Source organism: Emydura macquarii, unplaced genomic scaffold (assembly GCF_026122565.2).
Source record: "Emydura macquarii macquarii isolate MOO-44397 ecotype Brisbane River unplaced genomic scaffold, CSIRO-AGI_Emac_v2 contig_1146, whole genome shotgun sequence".
NCBI classification, from domain to species: Eukaryota; Metazoa; Chordata; order Testudines; family Chelidae; genus Emydura; species Emydura macquarii.
In genome coordinates this window covers 6,604,678-6,621,668 of record NW_027131283.1, presented here as the reverse complement: position 1 = coordinate 6,621,668, position 16,991 = coordinate 6,604,678, and the positions used below count along the sequence as shown (strand labels likewise).

General features: G+C 41.8%; 1 protein-coding gene across 3 annotated transcripts in view; it reads right to left on the bottom strand.

Moving 5' to 3' along the window:
* Positions 1-16,991, bottom strand: part of ARMC2 (armadillo repeat containing 2) — a 134,775-nt gene that overhangs the window by 46,894 nt on the left and 70,890 nt on the right. For 2 of the 3 annotated variants that reach the window (XM_067546567.1, XM_067546569.1), the window contains 2 exons: positions 5,973-6,075; positions 3,374-3,594 (listed from right to left, as the gene is read on the bottom strand). The exons of the other annotated variant lie outside the window; for it this stretch is intronic. In XM_067546567.1, coding sequence (XP_067402668.1) covers positions 3,374-3,594; positions 5,973-6,075 — 324 coding nt within the window. The remainder of the gene's footprint in view (positions 1-3,373; positions 3,595-5,972; positions 6,076-16,991) is intronic. 3 annotated transcript variants of the gene reach the window in all.

Genomic DNA, 16,991 nt, shown 5'->3' with positions numbered 1-16,991 from the left:
GCCTGAAAACACAAAGATTACAGAAAATATTTCTCCATGATGACTGTGTAATTCATTCAAACCCAGAATCAGAAATCACATATTTTAATGCATCAAGTACTATGAGGTAAGCAAATCGTGTAAGGAATGCAAATAACAGAAAAAATTACATTTCTAAGGAGAAAAAAAATAAAGTAGCTTTACCATTCCAAAATATTCAGAAGTGGTATATGGAGTGACATTAAGCAAAAAGCAAAACACATTAGTGAAAAGCAGTGGGTAGCTTCAGACCTAATGGGGCCAAAGAGATTAAATAAATTTGTATGTCATTTGTTTTTACCATTAGACATTACTTTGATATTTTTTCCTCTTAAGATTCTATCAGTATCAGCTTTCTATATCTATACAACACACAAATGTTGTTCCTGCATCATTCTTGTAACTCTGGTTCAAAAGAACAGATTTTTGTACTTAAACTTCTGCCTCTCTCTGCTCAATGCTAATATTCACATCTCTGATACCTTATACTGCTATTGCCAAAGCCAGCCAACAAACACCATAAAAGCTTGTGTGCTCTCAATAACTGTTCTCTGTTTTCAGAGAAAGGATGAACTGATTTTTTGGAGCATTCAAAAAACTGATGGGTAGAAAATACAAATTCAGGCTTGCTTTAATTGCCAACCATCCCCTGTCCGTCCTTCCCCCCCCACCCAACAAAAAAAAAGTGCTACAACAAAAAGTGCCAGTTGAAGTGTCTGGATAGTTCTGGGAACTGGTACATGATTCTTTACTTCCTCACCTTTCACAATTTCTCTCTGAATCTAAGCCCTTCCTTCATACCCATAATCGGCTGTCCAAGATCACACAAACTAAACTTGGAATAGAAATCACTCTGACCCCCAGTCTCTTACCAAGCTGCCTCTTGGAAAGGTATTTGCAATTAAATTAATCCCTTGATAAAACTGACAATGTCAAAATCGTAATCAGGAATTAGTTGACGTAATAACATACTATCAACTTTAACTGACATAATTAGAGTGACAAGGTGGGTGAGGTAATATCTTTTATTGGATCAACTTCTGTTGGTGACAGAGACAAGCTTTCAAGCTACACGGAGCACTTTTTCAGGTTCAGGAAAAGTACAAACTGCAACACTGAGTACCTTCCCCGACTTGAAGAAGAGCTCTGGGTAAGCTGGAAAGCTTCTCTCTCTCACCAACAGAAGTTGGTCCAATAAAAGATATTACCTCACCCATCTTCTCTCTTTAATATCCTGGGACCAACATGGCTACAACAACACTGCAAACATACAGTAGATAATGTATAACCTGAATCATCTAAAAAGAAACTAGAAGCAAAATTAAAGAACTATTACATAGAGGTACTGAGTTTGTGCAACTTCTCTTAAAGGAACACTAGATACAATTTACATTATTCATAAAAGATATAAATCAAATATGATATCATCAAAATGTCCCCAAACAATCAATCTGAAAATAGTTTGGATAATCATTATGTCCAAAAAACCATGTTGTAATCCCAAAGAAAAAGTTTTGAGCTTTCAAAAAAACAATTTGTGGTTGATGTAAATATATTAAGACTTAGAGGAACCTCACAAAAGTTAATTAGAGTTAATTGAAGGTGTGAATTTAAATTGTATTAGTTAAATTGTATTAAACCTCTGTGTGCATACTCCATTCAGTTTTAAAGTGACCTTAAATCAGTTAACAGAATAAAGGTCAATTTAATTCTGAGTTTTATGTTTATAACTTAGGTTGACAAAGCGATGGTGCTATGGGATGTGAAAAATACACATCCCTGAGCACTCTATGTTGATCTAACCCCCGGAGTAGACACAGCTAGGTCAACAGAAGAAGGTTTTCGCTGACCTAGCTACCATCAACTAGGGAGGTGGATTTCCTACAGCAATGGAAAAAGCCCTTCCATCATTATAGTCTGCCTCTATAATATGGTTCACAACGGCACAGATATACTGCTGTAGCTATGCCGCTATAGAGCCTGTACCAGAGAGCTGGGCTGTCCTAGTTTAATGCAGTTTAACTAATTCACTTTACCTTCATACCTGTAGTTAATTCAGATTAATTCTCCTGAGTGTCCCTGTGTAGACAAGCCATTAGTCTAAAATGTTTACCACAGGATTAAATTTAGTAGCCATACCATTTGTTTTTATTTAAAATTGCAGGCTTTTCACTATTCACATACAAACTATGTGCATTATTCTGAAAATCCATACTATCCATTCATGAGTAGGAGTCCACTGAAATAAATAGCTTCCATTGTTACATAGTACTGATCATACCATACATATTTTTGACTTTGTCATAAGTCTTGTAATATAATTTCAGCAAATGTGAAAGCAACTGTTTGTTAAACAGTAGAAAAAAATCTACCACTTAATATAATAAAGTCTTCATAAGTGTATCATTTCACATTAGTGGGACACTGACAAGGTGACAAAGTTTAGCTCAATGTACATATTTCCAGATTGATTAATACAGTTGACCTTTTTCTAAACAAAATGTTCTTATTTCCAAGAAAGAAACGCAAGCAGCCAAAACATGGATAACTCCTCAACAATAATGTGTGTGTGGTGAAACGGTGGGAAGTAATTATGCAAAGATCAGATCAAGCTATGAACACGTATTTTATCTGCTATATCTGCTAGACAGAAGATTCCTATCCCCCTACAGCAAAGGGCCTGTTTTGCTGGTCATCACTAGGTGTTGGAACATGATAGATTCCTGCCTTCCCAATACACCATTTGTCAGTAGATTGAATATTATAACTATCTTTTGTCTCCTTAAAACACATTGCTTCTTTGGAGTGTACAAACATTAATCTGCCAAGCAAAGATGTGGCATTATACTCTCTTCCCTGCTGGAGATTCTTTTTCCAATGCTTCACCAAAAAAACCTGCAACTGTTTTGTTCTGTCATCTGCCACCACCGAGAACAGCCTAGCCCCATCCTCCCTGGAACCCCCTTTCAGGTAGTTAAAGGCTGCTATCAAATCTGCAGACTAAACAAGCCCAGTAGTTTTCTTCCCTGCTTTCTTTTTTAAAAAAATGCTCTCCTGTGGCAGGGATCATTGTCTTTCTCTAGTTTTGGTATTTCATCCAGCACACTGTAATTTTAAAAACGTTTTTAAAAAACTTTTTAAAAAATTACACACAACAAAGACATCCTACAAAACCTAAATTTTGGCCACGAACAACTTCATGACAATGCCATTTTTAAATGACGTCTACATACACTTAAGGCCAGTTTTCTCTTGTGTAAACAAGCATAACTTATTTGCTTTAACTTAATTTTTTATTTTAATTTGGTCCCTGGAGTTTGTATTTATATTTTTAGATATAAAAACAAATGCTGACCTGGACTAATAGGTGGCCCAAGTTGGAGAAACTTGTGTCATTTTCTTTAATATTATTAATCTGCTTCATTAACTGAAATAGTATTTCAACAGCTCCTTTGTTAACCATTTCATTAAGGAGTAATGCATTTCCAGAACTAAACTTTATTGCTCCCATGCAATACAGAAAAGCCTCATTGTTTGTTTGTAGATCTTCAAATCTCAGGATCTCCAACAAAGAATCTAAAAAGAATATAATTATTTAGAAAGATTAATATTTATATTTGAACTACTTAAATCCTTAAAAAGATTAACAATTGCAAAAGAAAACTGAGGTTACAGTGTTTATCATACTTTTCTCATAAATGGGCTGGACAAATGAAGTATTTGGATTGAAACCACGTGTAATTATTGAAGTATAACAGCATATATACAAGCTTTGTAGGCAAGATTTGCAAAACTGATTATTGATTGTATGTGCCTCAATTCTTGGGAGCTCAATTTGAGAAACCTTTAAAGGGCCTGATTTTCAGAGAGTATATGCTCAGCACTATCTAAAAATCAGGCCCTTTTAAAATGGACACCCAAAAACTGAGGCACTTAAAATCAATGACTTTTTATTGCAGTCTTCCCTATACCCCAGCATTATCAATAATGTCAGCATAGGACTGAGCTTAATCTTGCTAGCTAACTGCTGTTGCAGAGACAACAGAAGGAGCAAATGTAACTAAAATATCATTTTCATCTAGCACTAATTCCTCCATATCTCACATTCAAAACTAAATATTCAGAATATTGAGGATATTTCTTACTAGATTATTAAACAAACTTGAGGTCAATTTTTTAACCTTTATAATTTCTAAATAACTGAATCCGTTAAAAAAAAACTATCATTCATTTCTGTTTCCAGACATTTTCAGCATTTGTTCTAATAATTTTTGTAGATATTCTGTACACAAGTAAAATATTAAATAAATAAATAAATAAATAAATCACTAGGGAAAAAACTTTTCCAAAACATTCTATCAGTCTTCCTGATTCATGATCAGCCATTCCTCCATCCACAAATCAATCCCAAAGTCATAAACTATTTCCAGCAAAAGAACAAAAAAGAGTAAAACCCACATCTTTTAACAAAGTAATGAAGAAAGCCCTGGGAAGATGGGACCAAAAGCAAAACAATGATGCTCACACAGATATGCTTTGTCTGTCTATCCAAATTCTTACATTTATCTGATCTCTGGAGAATCTCAATGCTTAGTATGACAAACATGACAATATCCTGGACAAATCTTATTGAATTATGTTAAACATTACTAAATTAAGTTTAAGTATTTTATGAATTCATTGTATTAAAAATGCAAATGTTTATGTATTATTGAAGGACTATTTATTTCCGTGAGGAAGGGGGATCACAGCCCTCCAGGAACTAAGAAGAGTGTCTGTGTGGGGGCGTCTGAGGGATAGGCAAATTCATTCAGGTTTTTAACACCTCCACAGTGCTACCATCACCACCTGGAGAGAAGCTCACATATACTGATTCAAACTGGATTTTCTAGGGACAAAACAGACCAGGAAAGGATTTTTAGTTAAATAGTCTCAGTTAAGAATGACTTAGGGCCTTCTAATCCTTCAAAGTGGCAGAACCTCTGGTCCAGGGGCTCCCAAGCCTTAGGAAAGAATTGGAAGGTCTTTGGCCCACTGAGGCCCCATCAGACTTGGGTTCTGGTTCTGAGTTGAAGCTGTGATGAACTTGTACCCATATTAAAAATAAAAACCCTATGCAGGGCTTGAGGGACTGATTTCCAACCAGAGCCCTTGTTGGAGTGAGAGGGTGATCTCTGGTATATTTATTAGCAAGCATGTAGGTTCTTTAATTGTTTTAATATGTTTTCTTCATAATGTTTGTACTTTAGGAATAAAAGTGCCCGCTTAGGAAAAAAACCATCTGGTAACTTATAACTGTTGGCAAGAGAGAAGCAAAGAAGGCCTACTTAGGCAGACAGTCTTTGCTGAGGACGTCATAGTCCAGTTAGGGAAATGTTCAACCCGGAAATAACTCAGTCAGAAGAGATGAAGACACACATCTCTCTCCAAAAGAGGTGCTGGCTGAGGAGCCGGAAGCCTAGAGTAGATGGACCACAGAGGGGGAATACAGGTGCAGTTGCCCTTAACTGTGACACCTAGTGTCTGAACTCTACTGAGTTCCTTATGGAGTTTTACTTCCCCAGAGACTTCTCCCATGGGTTTTACAACTGGAAGGGATGATCTGGCTTAAGGATCCAATCCTGCAAACACACGTTTAATTTTAAGGAGATGAGCAGTCCCATTTACTTCAATGGGACTACTAGTGGTCTAAGTTAATCATGTGTGTGAAGTGTCCGCAGGGCCTAAGTTAATAAGACACATAATAAAGTTTTATTTAAAATGACACAAATGAAAAACAGAATTGCACATCACTCCATACTTGTCAATCATGTCCATAGTGCTCATATTTTTTAAGTGGGGAATACAGTTACAGCAAATGTTAGCTGTCATAATTTCCCCTACCATTTGAAGGATGAGTAATTTACTACTGTATTTCAACATTTATTTTAGTATATGTAAAATGGAATACATACCCAATAGACCATCTTTTTGAATGAGAGAATCATTTTTCTCATTTCTACTAATTTTAAATACAAGCTTGCAGACATTAAGCAGATTCTTTCCACTCACTTTCAGCTGCGGAGAGAGAGAAGGAGAAAGAAGAGAAGCAAAAATCACATATATCTTTTTGGTGAAGAGAAATCATTAAAATATTTTAAAAGTTAAGTACATCATAGTTATCTTGTCAGCATGTGGACTTTCTAAAGTTCCTATAGTAGGTACTGACAACTGAGCAGTGCCTCTGATCAGGGCAACTGGGCCGCATCTGGGACCAAAGCAAATGGTTGTTTTACCATGACTTCACTAGGACAGAATCAGGGACCGAATTCAAAGGTTCTCTAACACCTCAATTTTTAAAACAATTTAAGATAAGTTAAACTGCACTACTCTTTAAAAAATACAACACGTGCTACTTGGGATCAATTTTTAAGAGATTTTTATTTGACCAGTGTCACGCTGGAATACGTCAGAATCATATAATTCATGTGAGATATGCCATGCCAGGTACCGTTAGAAAGGCTATAATGTGCTAAGTAAGATGATAATGTTTATGTTCATACATTATGTGTGCAATGGAAGTTATGGATATGTTTTAATCTGTATTTCATATTGTACTGTGTTTCTGGGTGACACCCCAGACAGGATGGCTGCAGCACTATCCTGCTTAATGGTCCATTAAGGAAATTCATAGGTACAATGGGCCCAGGGAGAGAAGCCAGGGATATACCTGAGGAGTTTCCAGTCACTCATGGCAAAGGCCAAAGGACATAAAAGGCAGCTGCACCCCATCCATTTGTCTTCAGTCAGTCTTCACCTACCTCTGGATCAATTAATCTACAACTGAACTGAACTTAAGCTGTGAAACAAATGACTGAGACCCATCCAGGTACTGGATGTATACCAGAGGGACTATACAAGCCTGCAAACTCCACAATTCTACTAGAAACCTTATATATATGGACTTTCCAGTTATTTGTATGTATGTGACTGCTTTAATCCTTTAACACTTCTCTTATAGTTTGTTTCTTTCTTTTTATAATAAACCTTTAGTTTTAGTTACTAAAGGATTGGCTGGCAGCGTGATATTTTGGGTAAGATCCAAACTTATATTGATCTGGTAATGTGGCTGACCCTTTGGGGTCAGGAGAAACCTTTTTGGTAAAGAGCACAGAGTTTTAAATAACTGGTCTCTTTACGGGACCTAGTGGCTGATTGGGAGCCAGAGACTGAAATGCAGTAAAGGGGGCTGTGAATATTTTTATTTTGGCTTCTTGATAACCAGTGTGGGGAACCAGAAGCACTGTTCGTGGCTGGTTGGGAAGTCTGACTTCAGCGTCACCCACTAGTGTTGGGAGAATCTGCTCTCCTTTTACAGCCTGCCCTGATCTTAGCATTTTCAGGTGGCTACCCTAGGCATGGACAGGTCACAATCAGTTTGCAGGACTTTTTGTTTTAATCATTCTTATAGCACAATAAAACAACCCATCTCTCTTCTTTTGAGCAGAATCCACTGTTTATGCCTTATAGTGGCCACACAATAAAAATAGGAGAGCTGTTTATTAAATTCTATGCTAGAAAATGAAATATGATATGAGACGAAACATTTTGCTATGAAAGATGCCGGCAAACTTCAGGGAATATCTGAAACAGTTATGTTCAAGAGAAGAGAAAATTGACAGGAGACGATGATTAAGGAAAAAATGTAAGAAACTGTGAAAAGGGAACTGAAAATTGTAAAAATACAATAACAACCTTCCTTTGATATGTTTTAATGGAATTGCATTCCCTGTTCCTTTCAAAAACTGAAGAAGATTTCATGATAAAGTGTCTCTGTGACCGTAGGCACCCCTGTATTCGCACCCTACATAGTACTGCAATGTTTGTACAAAATGTGCCTTATGAGAGATCATTTGAAAACAAGTAACACAGTAGTCAATAATATCATTATAAAATATATGTAACAATGCTGTAAGTGAAATTATGGATACTCACGAATATTATGCTTTAAAATCTGTGACTAAAAGATGTTTAAACCAGGCATGTCCAGGGCAGGGGGAGTTGATAAAACAGGTTTTCTCCAAACAAAGAGGCCTACACTTCAAACCAAGTGTGGCTCATATGGAACGGGCTCAGGGAGGTTGCAGCAGGAAGGGATAATTTGCAAGATAATTAGCAAGGGAGGAATTTGCATGGAGCCTTCCAGATCTCATGGCTCCTTTACACAGCATTAACTAATGAACTTTATCTGGAGGTACCCCTCCAAAGAATAAATTTCAAAGGGTCACTGAACTATAAAAAAATGGGGAGCAAACCCCTAAACTATCCTTTACTTTAAGGAGACAAAGAAACAAAGTGATTTGATCTGTGTGATGAATCTGGGCCAGCCCAACCAGTTAAAAGGTGGATAGAAGACTGTGGGCGAGAGAAACCATCTTGAATAAAGACTGTATCTTGCTAGATTACATTTTAGACTTTTTAATGCATTTTCACATTTATTTGCATGGATCCATCTCTGTCTTCATTTCTTTTACGTTGTATCACTTAATCCATGCTCTTTTGTTAATAAACTTGTTTTGCTTTCATTATAAATCATCAGCACTGTGTAAATTCAGTGAAGTATGTGCTTCTCGATTGGTAGCTGAACTTTGTGACTTTGTCCTGACCCACAACTACTTCAGATTTGGAGCCAATATATACCTTCAAGTCAGTGGCCCAGCTATGGGCACCCACATGGCCCCACAGTATGCCAACATTTTTATGGCTGACCTAGAACAACGCTTCCTCAAAACTCGTCCCCAAGCACCTCTCCTCTACCTACACTACATTGATGACATTTTCATCATTTGGACCCACGGGAAAGAGTCCCTCGAAGAATTCCACTGAGATTTCAATAATTTCCACCCCATATTAAGGATTTACAACCTATCCTAGCAGATGATCTCTCACTCACTCAAGCTGTGGAAGGCAGACCTATCCTTGCTTACAGACAGCCCCCCAACCTGAAGCAAATACTCACCAGCAACCATACACCATACAAGAATACTAACCCAGGAACCTACCCCTGCAACAAACCCCGTTGCGAGCTCTGCCCACACATCGACTCTAGTGGCACCATCACTGGTCCTAACCACATCAGCCACACCATAAGGGGCTCATTCACCTGCACATCTACTAATGTAATATATGCCATCATGTGCCAGCAATGCCCCTCTGCCATGTACATTGGCCAAACTGGACTGTCACTACGCAAAAGAATAAATGGACACAAATCAGACATAAAAAATAATAACATCCATAAACCAGTCAGAGAACACTTCAATCTCCCAGGACACTCTGTAATTGACTTGAAAGTTGCCATACTTCTACAAAAAACTTCAAAGAGAAACTGCAGAACTAGAAATCATCTGCAAACTTGACACAATCAAAACTGGGTCTAAATAGGGACTTGGAATGGTTATCTCACTCCAAGAATTGTCACTGTTCACACATTCTCACCTCCTAATTAATGGTTGTGAATAGACCTCAACTATTCTAACTGAATGGACTTTGCTTATATCTACCTTCCCCATTGTTGTTCCTTACACTTGGATATGTATATATATACCTCCTATGTGATTTCTATTCCTTACGTATGATGAAGTGGGTTACAGCCCACGAAAGCTTATGCCTGCAGAAATTAAATTTGTTAGTCTTTAAAGTGCTACAGGACTCTCATTTTTGCTGTATACAGACTAACATGGCTACCCCCATGGAACTTTTCACCATGGAATATGTTGAAGCTGCCAAGGTAAACGGCAAAGAATGCACTTGGTGGACAGACAGTAGTGCACAGATTTCTTTGGTCAAAGAAAGCATAGTTAAACTAGCAATATGCTCCCTGTGGAGAATGCAAAACTAGCATTTGAGCAATACAAATTCACTATACCTTTGGCTAAAGTACACATGGAGTGGGACCATCTGGAGAGAACTCTGAAAGTTGGTGTGCTAGATAGTATTCCAACAGCATTTCCTATAGGAAATGATATTTTATCTTTGTCTAAAGCCATTAATATAGAAACTCGCAACAAAAAGGAATATTGTTCTGTGATCTCAGGAGAGGACTGTGCAGAAAAAGCATCAGCTATGCAGGAAGGGGACATCCTCAGCCCCAGCTCAGCAGGAGAAAGCAATGTGCTGTCAGGTGTGGGAAGGCAGAGCCAATTCCTGCATAGCAGAGGAAAGCAGCAAGCAGACAGACCTGAAGGGCGGAGTTATCCCGTTAGAGGCTGTTCCAGTTGTCTGCAGCCAGGGTTTTGTGGACAAGCAGAAAGAGGTCCTCATGTTAGAAAGCATATGTGGATACATCCTGTAGGGCAGCAGTTCCCAAACTGCGGGTCATGATCCAAGTGGGGTCACTTCATAGCAGATGGGGTCACGGCAATCCAAAGCGCACAGAGGACGCCATTTTACAAAACGGCCTCCTCCACACAGCGTGACCTCACATGCACCATATGCACGAGGTCACGTTGCACAGAGAATTCTATTTTGCTCTACAAAACGGCACCCTCCATGCAGCATGACCTTGATCGCATCGTATGTGTGTGATATTATGCAGTCCAGAGGATGCCGTTTTATAAAGCAAAACGGCATCCTTCTTGCAGCATGACCTTGTATGTACCGTACGTGTGAGGTCACACTGCATGGAGGACACCATTTTAAAACTGCAATTTCCATGTTGTCTGGGGTAATGGGAAACAACACATCTGAAAGCGGAAACGTTTGGGAACGGCTTCTCTAGGGGAACCTAGTGAGTGGAAATGGGGAAAGATTTTTTTGAAAAGGAAGGGGGATTGTGCAGGGAAGCTCCAATGGGAAAAGATAAAAACCTTTGGAAACCTTACATGCAGTTGGTTGTGCCTGCCCCGCGTTGTGTGAAGTTAATGTTGCTAGTACATGATTGTCCTTTTGCTGGTCACTTGGGGGCATGCAGAACTTATGATAGTAAAAATTTTTCTTTAACCTGTCAGGGATACAGAATAATGTGGGAGACTACAGCAGATCTTGGAATGATGTTGAAAGAGACCTGCAGGACCCCCAAAAGTCCTTCTACTACCACTTCTCTCTGATATAAGAGGCATTTTATATGGTAACAATGGACATTGTGGGCCCTATGCCACATCCTACCCAAAAGGGGGAAAATATATCTTGGTGGTAGTGGATTTTGCACTAGATACCCCGAACCAGTTGCATTAACTAACATAGAAGCTGATTCTGTGGCAAAAGCCCTTTTCACTATTTTTAGCAGAGTGGGTTCCCCTAAACAGATGTAATCAGATCGTGAGTCAAATTTCATGTTCCCGCTATTCAGTGAGTAAGGAAGTTATGTGGAGTGAAACAGCTAAGGGCTGTTCCATATCACCTAGAAACAAATGGCTTGGTGGAGAGGTTCTGCGGGACACTGAAATCAATGTTCGGAATCTATGCGACGAAACAGAGAGCCAGTGATTGGGATGAAATGTTACCCTATCTGTTATTTGTTTATAGGAAGTTTCCCCAAGAATTCATGGAGTTTGCTTCATTTGATCTTATTTATGGAAAGAAAGTGAAAGGACCCCCAGAGCTCACTAAGCACTCCTGGGAAGGGTAGTAAAATCAGCCTTCAAGGAGTAAACAAGTTGGACAAAGCCAAGGTGAGGCTTGAGGGCTGCCAGCAGACTGTCTGGCCACTAACCACAGGTCAGTAACAGAAATAACTTTCAATTATGTTTAAACTAAAATCTCAGCTGTGGTGTAAAATTGTAGGAAAAAAAACAGTTACTTACGTCCTGTAAGTAACGTGACATGGAATGGACATGAGCAAGCACTTGAAGAAGAAAAAATGGTTACTAACCTTCTGTAACTGTTGTTCTTCGAGATGTGTTGCTTATGTCCATTCCATGGCAGGGGAGTGTGTGCACCGCATGCACTGGTACTGGAGATTTTTCCCTCAGTGGTATGCATGGGGCCAGCTCTAGTGCCCTCTGCAGTGGAGTGCATACGTGCTGGTATAAGGGGCACTGCTGTCCCCTTCCTCCAGTTTCTTCTTGTCGAAACTCCAACAGAGGAGAAGGAGGATGTGTCATGGAACCGTTTTTTCTTCTTCATGTCCATTCCATGTCAGGTTAGTCACATGCAGTGACTCTAGAGGTAGGCCAGGAGTTCACAGACATTCTGATTGCAACACCTCTCTGCCAGAGACCACTTTGTCCTGGGCCTGTTGCATGATAGCATGCCATCGTGGGACGTGAAGATATGAACAGAAGACAACATCGTGGCCCTGCAAATGCCCTGTATTGGAACTTGAGCTAAGAAAGCCACTAACAAAACATGTGCTCTTGTTGAATGGGTTGTCAGAGTGACAGGAAGAACAACCTTTGCCTGCTCAGAATAAGTTCAGATGCAGGTGGTGATCCAGAGGAAATCCTCTGTAATGAAACTGGCAAACCTTTAATTCATTTGGCAACCACAATTAAGAGCTGCATGGATTTCCAGAAGGGCTTAGTTCTTTCAATGTAGAAGGCCAGTGCTCACCTGATTTCCAAGGTGTGCAGGTGTCTCTCTTCACTAGAGCTCTGAGGCTTTGGAAAAAAGACTGGCAGGAAGATGTCCTGGTTGACATGAAACTGTGATACTAACTTTGGTAGAACTGTGGGGTGAGGGCATAGCTGAACTTTATCCTTGTAAAACACGGTATAGGGAGGTTCAAATGTTAGAGCCTTGATCTCAGAGACTTGCCTCACCAATGTAATTACCACCAGAGAGGCAATTTTTCACAAAATGTGAAGGAGCAAACAGGATGCCCTAGGCTCAAAGGGAGGCCCACTGAGTCTGGACAAAACTGGGTTGATGGGAAACTGGGTCCCTGACCTGCGGAAAGAGCCTCTTCAAGTGCTTCAGGAATCTGGCTGTCATCTCATGAGAGAAGACAGATCTGCCCTGGATATGCGGATGAAAGGCTGAGATGGCCACCAGGTGTATCTTGATTGACGATAATGCCAGGCCTTGATGTTCCAAGTGGAGCAAGTATTCCAGAATGGAGTGCAACGGCATCCAGGTCGGGGAGAGGCTCCACTCAGCCGCCCAGCAGAGAAATGTTTCCACTTCACCAGGTAAATAGTTCTAGTGCAGAGTTTTCTGCTGTCAGCAGGACTTTTTGAACTTGAATGGAGCAAGCCTGTTTCTCAAGGCTAAACCATGCAGCATCCACACCATTAGATGTAAGATGAGGTTCGGATGTAGCAGTCAACTGTGGTCCTGTAAAATCAAGTCCGGACATTCCGGGAGTGACCAAGGGGCTGCCACTGCCAGGTCCAGCTACATGCCGAACCAGTGTTCACAGGGTCATGCCGGAGTGATCAGTATGACACATGCTATCTCCCTCTTGATCTTTATGAGGACTTTGTGTATGAGTGGGATCGGTGGAAAGACATACGTTAGGCCCCCAACCACTGCAAGAGAAATGTATTGGGAAGCAAGCCCTTACAGGGAGCAGAAACAATGACATTTCCTGTTCTGTTTGGTCACAAAGAGGTCTACCTGGGTAGTTCCCCACCTTTGGCAGATTACCTTGACTACGGGGGTGCAGAGACCATTTGTGACGAGAAGATAAGGCGCTGCTGAGATGATCTGCCAACGTGTTCTTGACCCCTGAGAAGTGTATGGCTTTGAGATGGATTACATGTTCCACGCAGAAGCCCATTGAGCAAGTGCTTCTAGGCAGAGGGCTGATAATCTCACTCCTCCTTGCTTGCTGACATAATACATTGATGCCGAATTGTCTGTCAACACCCATACTACCTTTTCTGACATCTGGGGAAGCAACACTTCACAGGCAAGTCGAATTGCCCTGAGCTCTCTAACATTTATGTGTAATATCAGGTCCTCTGCGGACCAGAGGCCTTGGGTTCTGAGCAAGCTGAGGTCGGCTCCCCACCCTAGATCCTAGGCATCTGATACCAAGGAGAGCGTCAGGCAGTGGGCCGCAAAGGGAACCCCTCTTGCTACATGGGCAGGATTTGTCCCCCAGGCCAATACGGTAATTATTCAAGTCGGGATCATGTCCAAGTTGTGTCTTGCTGGTGCTAGTCACATTTGGAGAGGACTAAGGTGCAGTCTTGGTACATGTAGGTACACGCTGCCATGGGACTTAGCAGTCTGAGACAAACTCTCGCTGTGGTTAGGGGGTGAACTGTGACTTGGGTGATCAGCTCTGACATAGTTTGAAGTCTGGCTTGTGGTAGAAATGCTCTGGCACGGGTAGAGTCAGGGACTGCCCCAATTAACTCTATCCTTTGCACCAATACTAATGTAGATTTTTGTTTGTTTACCATCAACAGGCCCAGCTGTTGGCAGGTGGCCCATAGTACTATGATACTGTGCGGGACCCGAGTTTCCGAGCGATCCTTGATGAGCCAGTCATCAAGGTAAGGGTAAATTTGTATTCCCCAACATCGGAGGTAGACCATGACTACTGCCATACTAAGGTGCACTCTTGGCACTGTTGATAGGCCAAATGGAAGGGCCGTTAATTCGTAGTGGTTGTCTCCCACCATGAACAATAAGAGCTGCCTGTGGCCATGAAAAATGGAAATATGGAAATATGCATCCTTTAGGTCGAGGGCGGAGTACCAGTTTCCAGCATCCAGGGAGCGGATGACGGAGGCCAGGGAGACCATACGGAACCTCAGCTTCTTGAGATATTTGTTGAGGCGATGTAGGTCCAATAGGGGTTGTAGGCCTCCTTTAGCCTTGGGATTAGAAAGTAATGGGAGTAGAACCCTTTCTCTCTCAGTTGAAGGTGAACTTCATCTCCTGCCCCATCCGGTAGGAGAGCTTGCTCTTCCTAGATGAGAAGTGCTCATGAAAAGGGTTCCTGAAGAGGGACGGGAATGGAGGGTGAGAAAGAGGGATTGAAATAAACTGAAGGGTGTACCCCACTGCAATGGTGCTTAGCGCTCAGTAGTCCGACATTATAGCCACCCAGGGAGAAAGGCAGGGTAAAAGGCGGTTTGAAAAAAAGAGGAGAATTGGATCCTGAATCAAGTCTGTTAGGCCACCACCAGGTGCACCCTCAAAAGGCCTTCCTGTCTCCTGGTGGGTAGTGGCTTAAGCCCAACTGAGAAGTGCAGCAGGGGGTTGACCATGATGGTGCTTACAGCCTCTGGTTTTTTTCCTGTAGGGCTCACTCCTGGCCTAGCCCATGAACCACTGCTGTTACTGGGGCCTGAAATGCTTCCTGGAAGCAGATGGAGCATACAGGCCTAAGGAGCAGAGTGTGGCCCTAGAATCCTGTAGTCTGTGCAGCCTGGTGTCCGTTTGGTCAGAGAACAGCACTGCAACATAGAAGAGGACATCCTGGATGGGCTGTTGGACCTCCATAGACAGGCCGGTTGATTGCAGCCATGAGGACTTTCTCATTGAGACAGCTGACACCATTGTTCTCACCACCGAGTCGGCCACATCAGAGGCTGCCTGTAGAGAGGCTTGGACCACTGTCTCACCCTCCTCCAATATGGCCACAAATTTCTGCCTGGCTTCCTGGGGCAAGGAGTCAGCAAATTTGACTATGGAGTGCTGTATATTACAGTCATACCTTCCCATGGTTCAATGTACAGAGCTGGAGGCTAGTGGTCAAATAAATCAATGTACAGAGCTGGAGGCTAGTGGTCAAATAAATAAATAAAACTTCTTTGCATCTTTATTTTTGGGGGTTGAGCTTGACTGCCCCTGCCTATCTCTTTCATTGGTGGTGGGCGAGAGTACAGGTATTCCAACCCCTTGGCAGGCACATAATATTTTTTTTCGGTCCGTTTAGATGTAGGGGGCAGAGAGGAGGGGGTCTGCCATAAGGCCTTGACAAATTTAACAACTCCCTCATGGACGGGAAGGGTCACTCTAGAAGGGGCTGAGGCTGCCAAAATGTCAAAGAGTGCATCAATGGGCTTCTTCAGCTCCTCCACCTCTAAGCCCAAATTTGCAGCTACCTTCTTGAGCAGCTCCTGGTGTGCTCTTAAGTCGTCCTGAAGGACCATGACAAAAGGAACCACTACCGCCTCATCAGGCAGTGAGGATGATGATGAGGCAGGTAATGGTGGAATGGGCAGCTGTTCTTCTGCCTCTTCCAGGGGTACCACTAAAGTCCCTGCCGCTTGGTCTCGTTCCTCATCCAAGTCTGGGGGTGGGCATCTCTCAGATGTTCCCGAGATCAACTGTTGCACCTGTGACCCTGGGGCAGGAGGGAATCCCCATTGGTTCCAGAACTTCCATAGTCCAGGCCAGTGTGTCGTTGGCCACAAGTCTGGTTGCAAGGGGAAACCTAGCGTTGTGGCTGGGTTCACTTGGCCCCTGGGTGAAATAATCTCCTTTCCCTCTGAATATGAGGAGTCACCCCTTGGTGACCACAGCAGTGGTGACCTTGTCTCCACCTCTCTAGTGCACCAGGAGGTGCAGTGTCTCGTTTCTGGGGAGTGGTGCCGGGACTCTGTCAATCAGTGCCCAGCGTCTGGGGATCAATGACAGTACTCCAGTGACCAGTAGCAGCACTCTGGAACGCTGATGAGGCTTTGGGAATTGGTGCCGGGACTCCAGTGACCTGTGTCGAGACTCCATGGATTGGTACCAAGAGTCTGGGGATCAGTACTGAGGAGAAGGAATATATAGTGAATTCTAAGAGCTGACTCCATCAGAAGCGCTCTTAACCTGATATCCTGGTCCTTTTTTGTGCAGGGACTGAAGTTTCTGCAGATCCTGCACTTATCCCGAACCTGGGCCTCTCCCAAGCACTGTAAGCAGCTTTGGTGAGGATCATTTATTGGCATGGTCTTCTTACATGAAGCATATGGTTTGAAGCCCGGGTATCAGTGCATGCCCCATCCCAGGGCTATGTCCCCACAGTATTAACTAACTACTAACTCTAATTAATTAACTTATTTAACAAACTATATACACTAAATCTACAAATGAAACCACTGGTA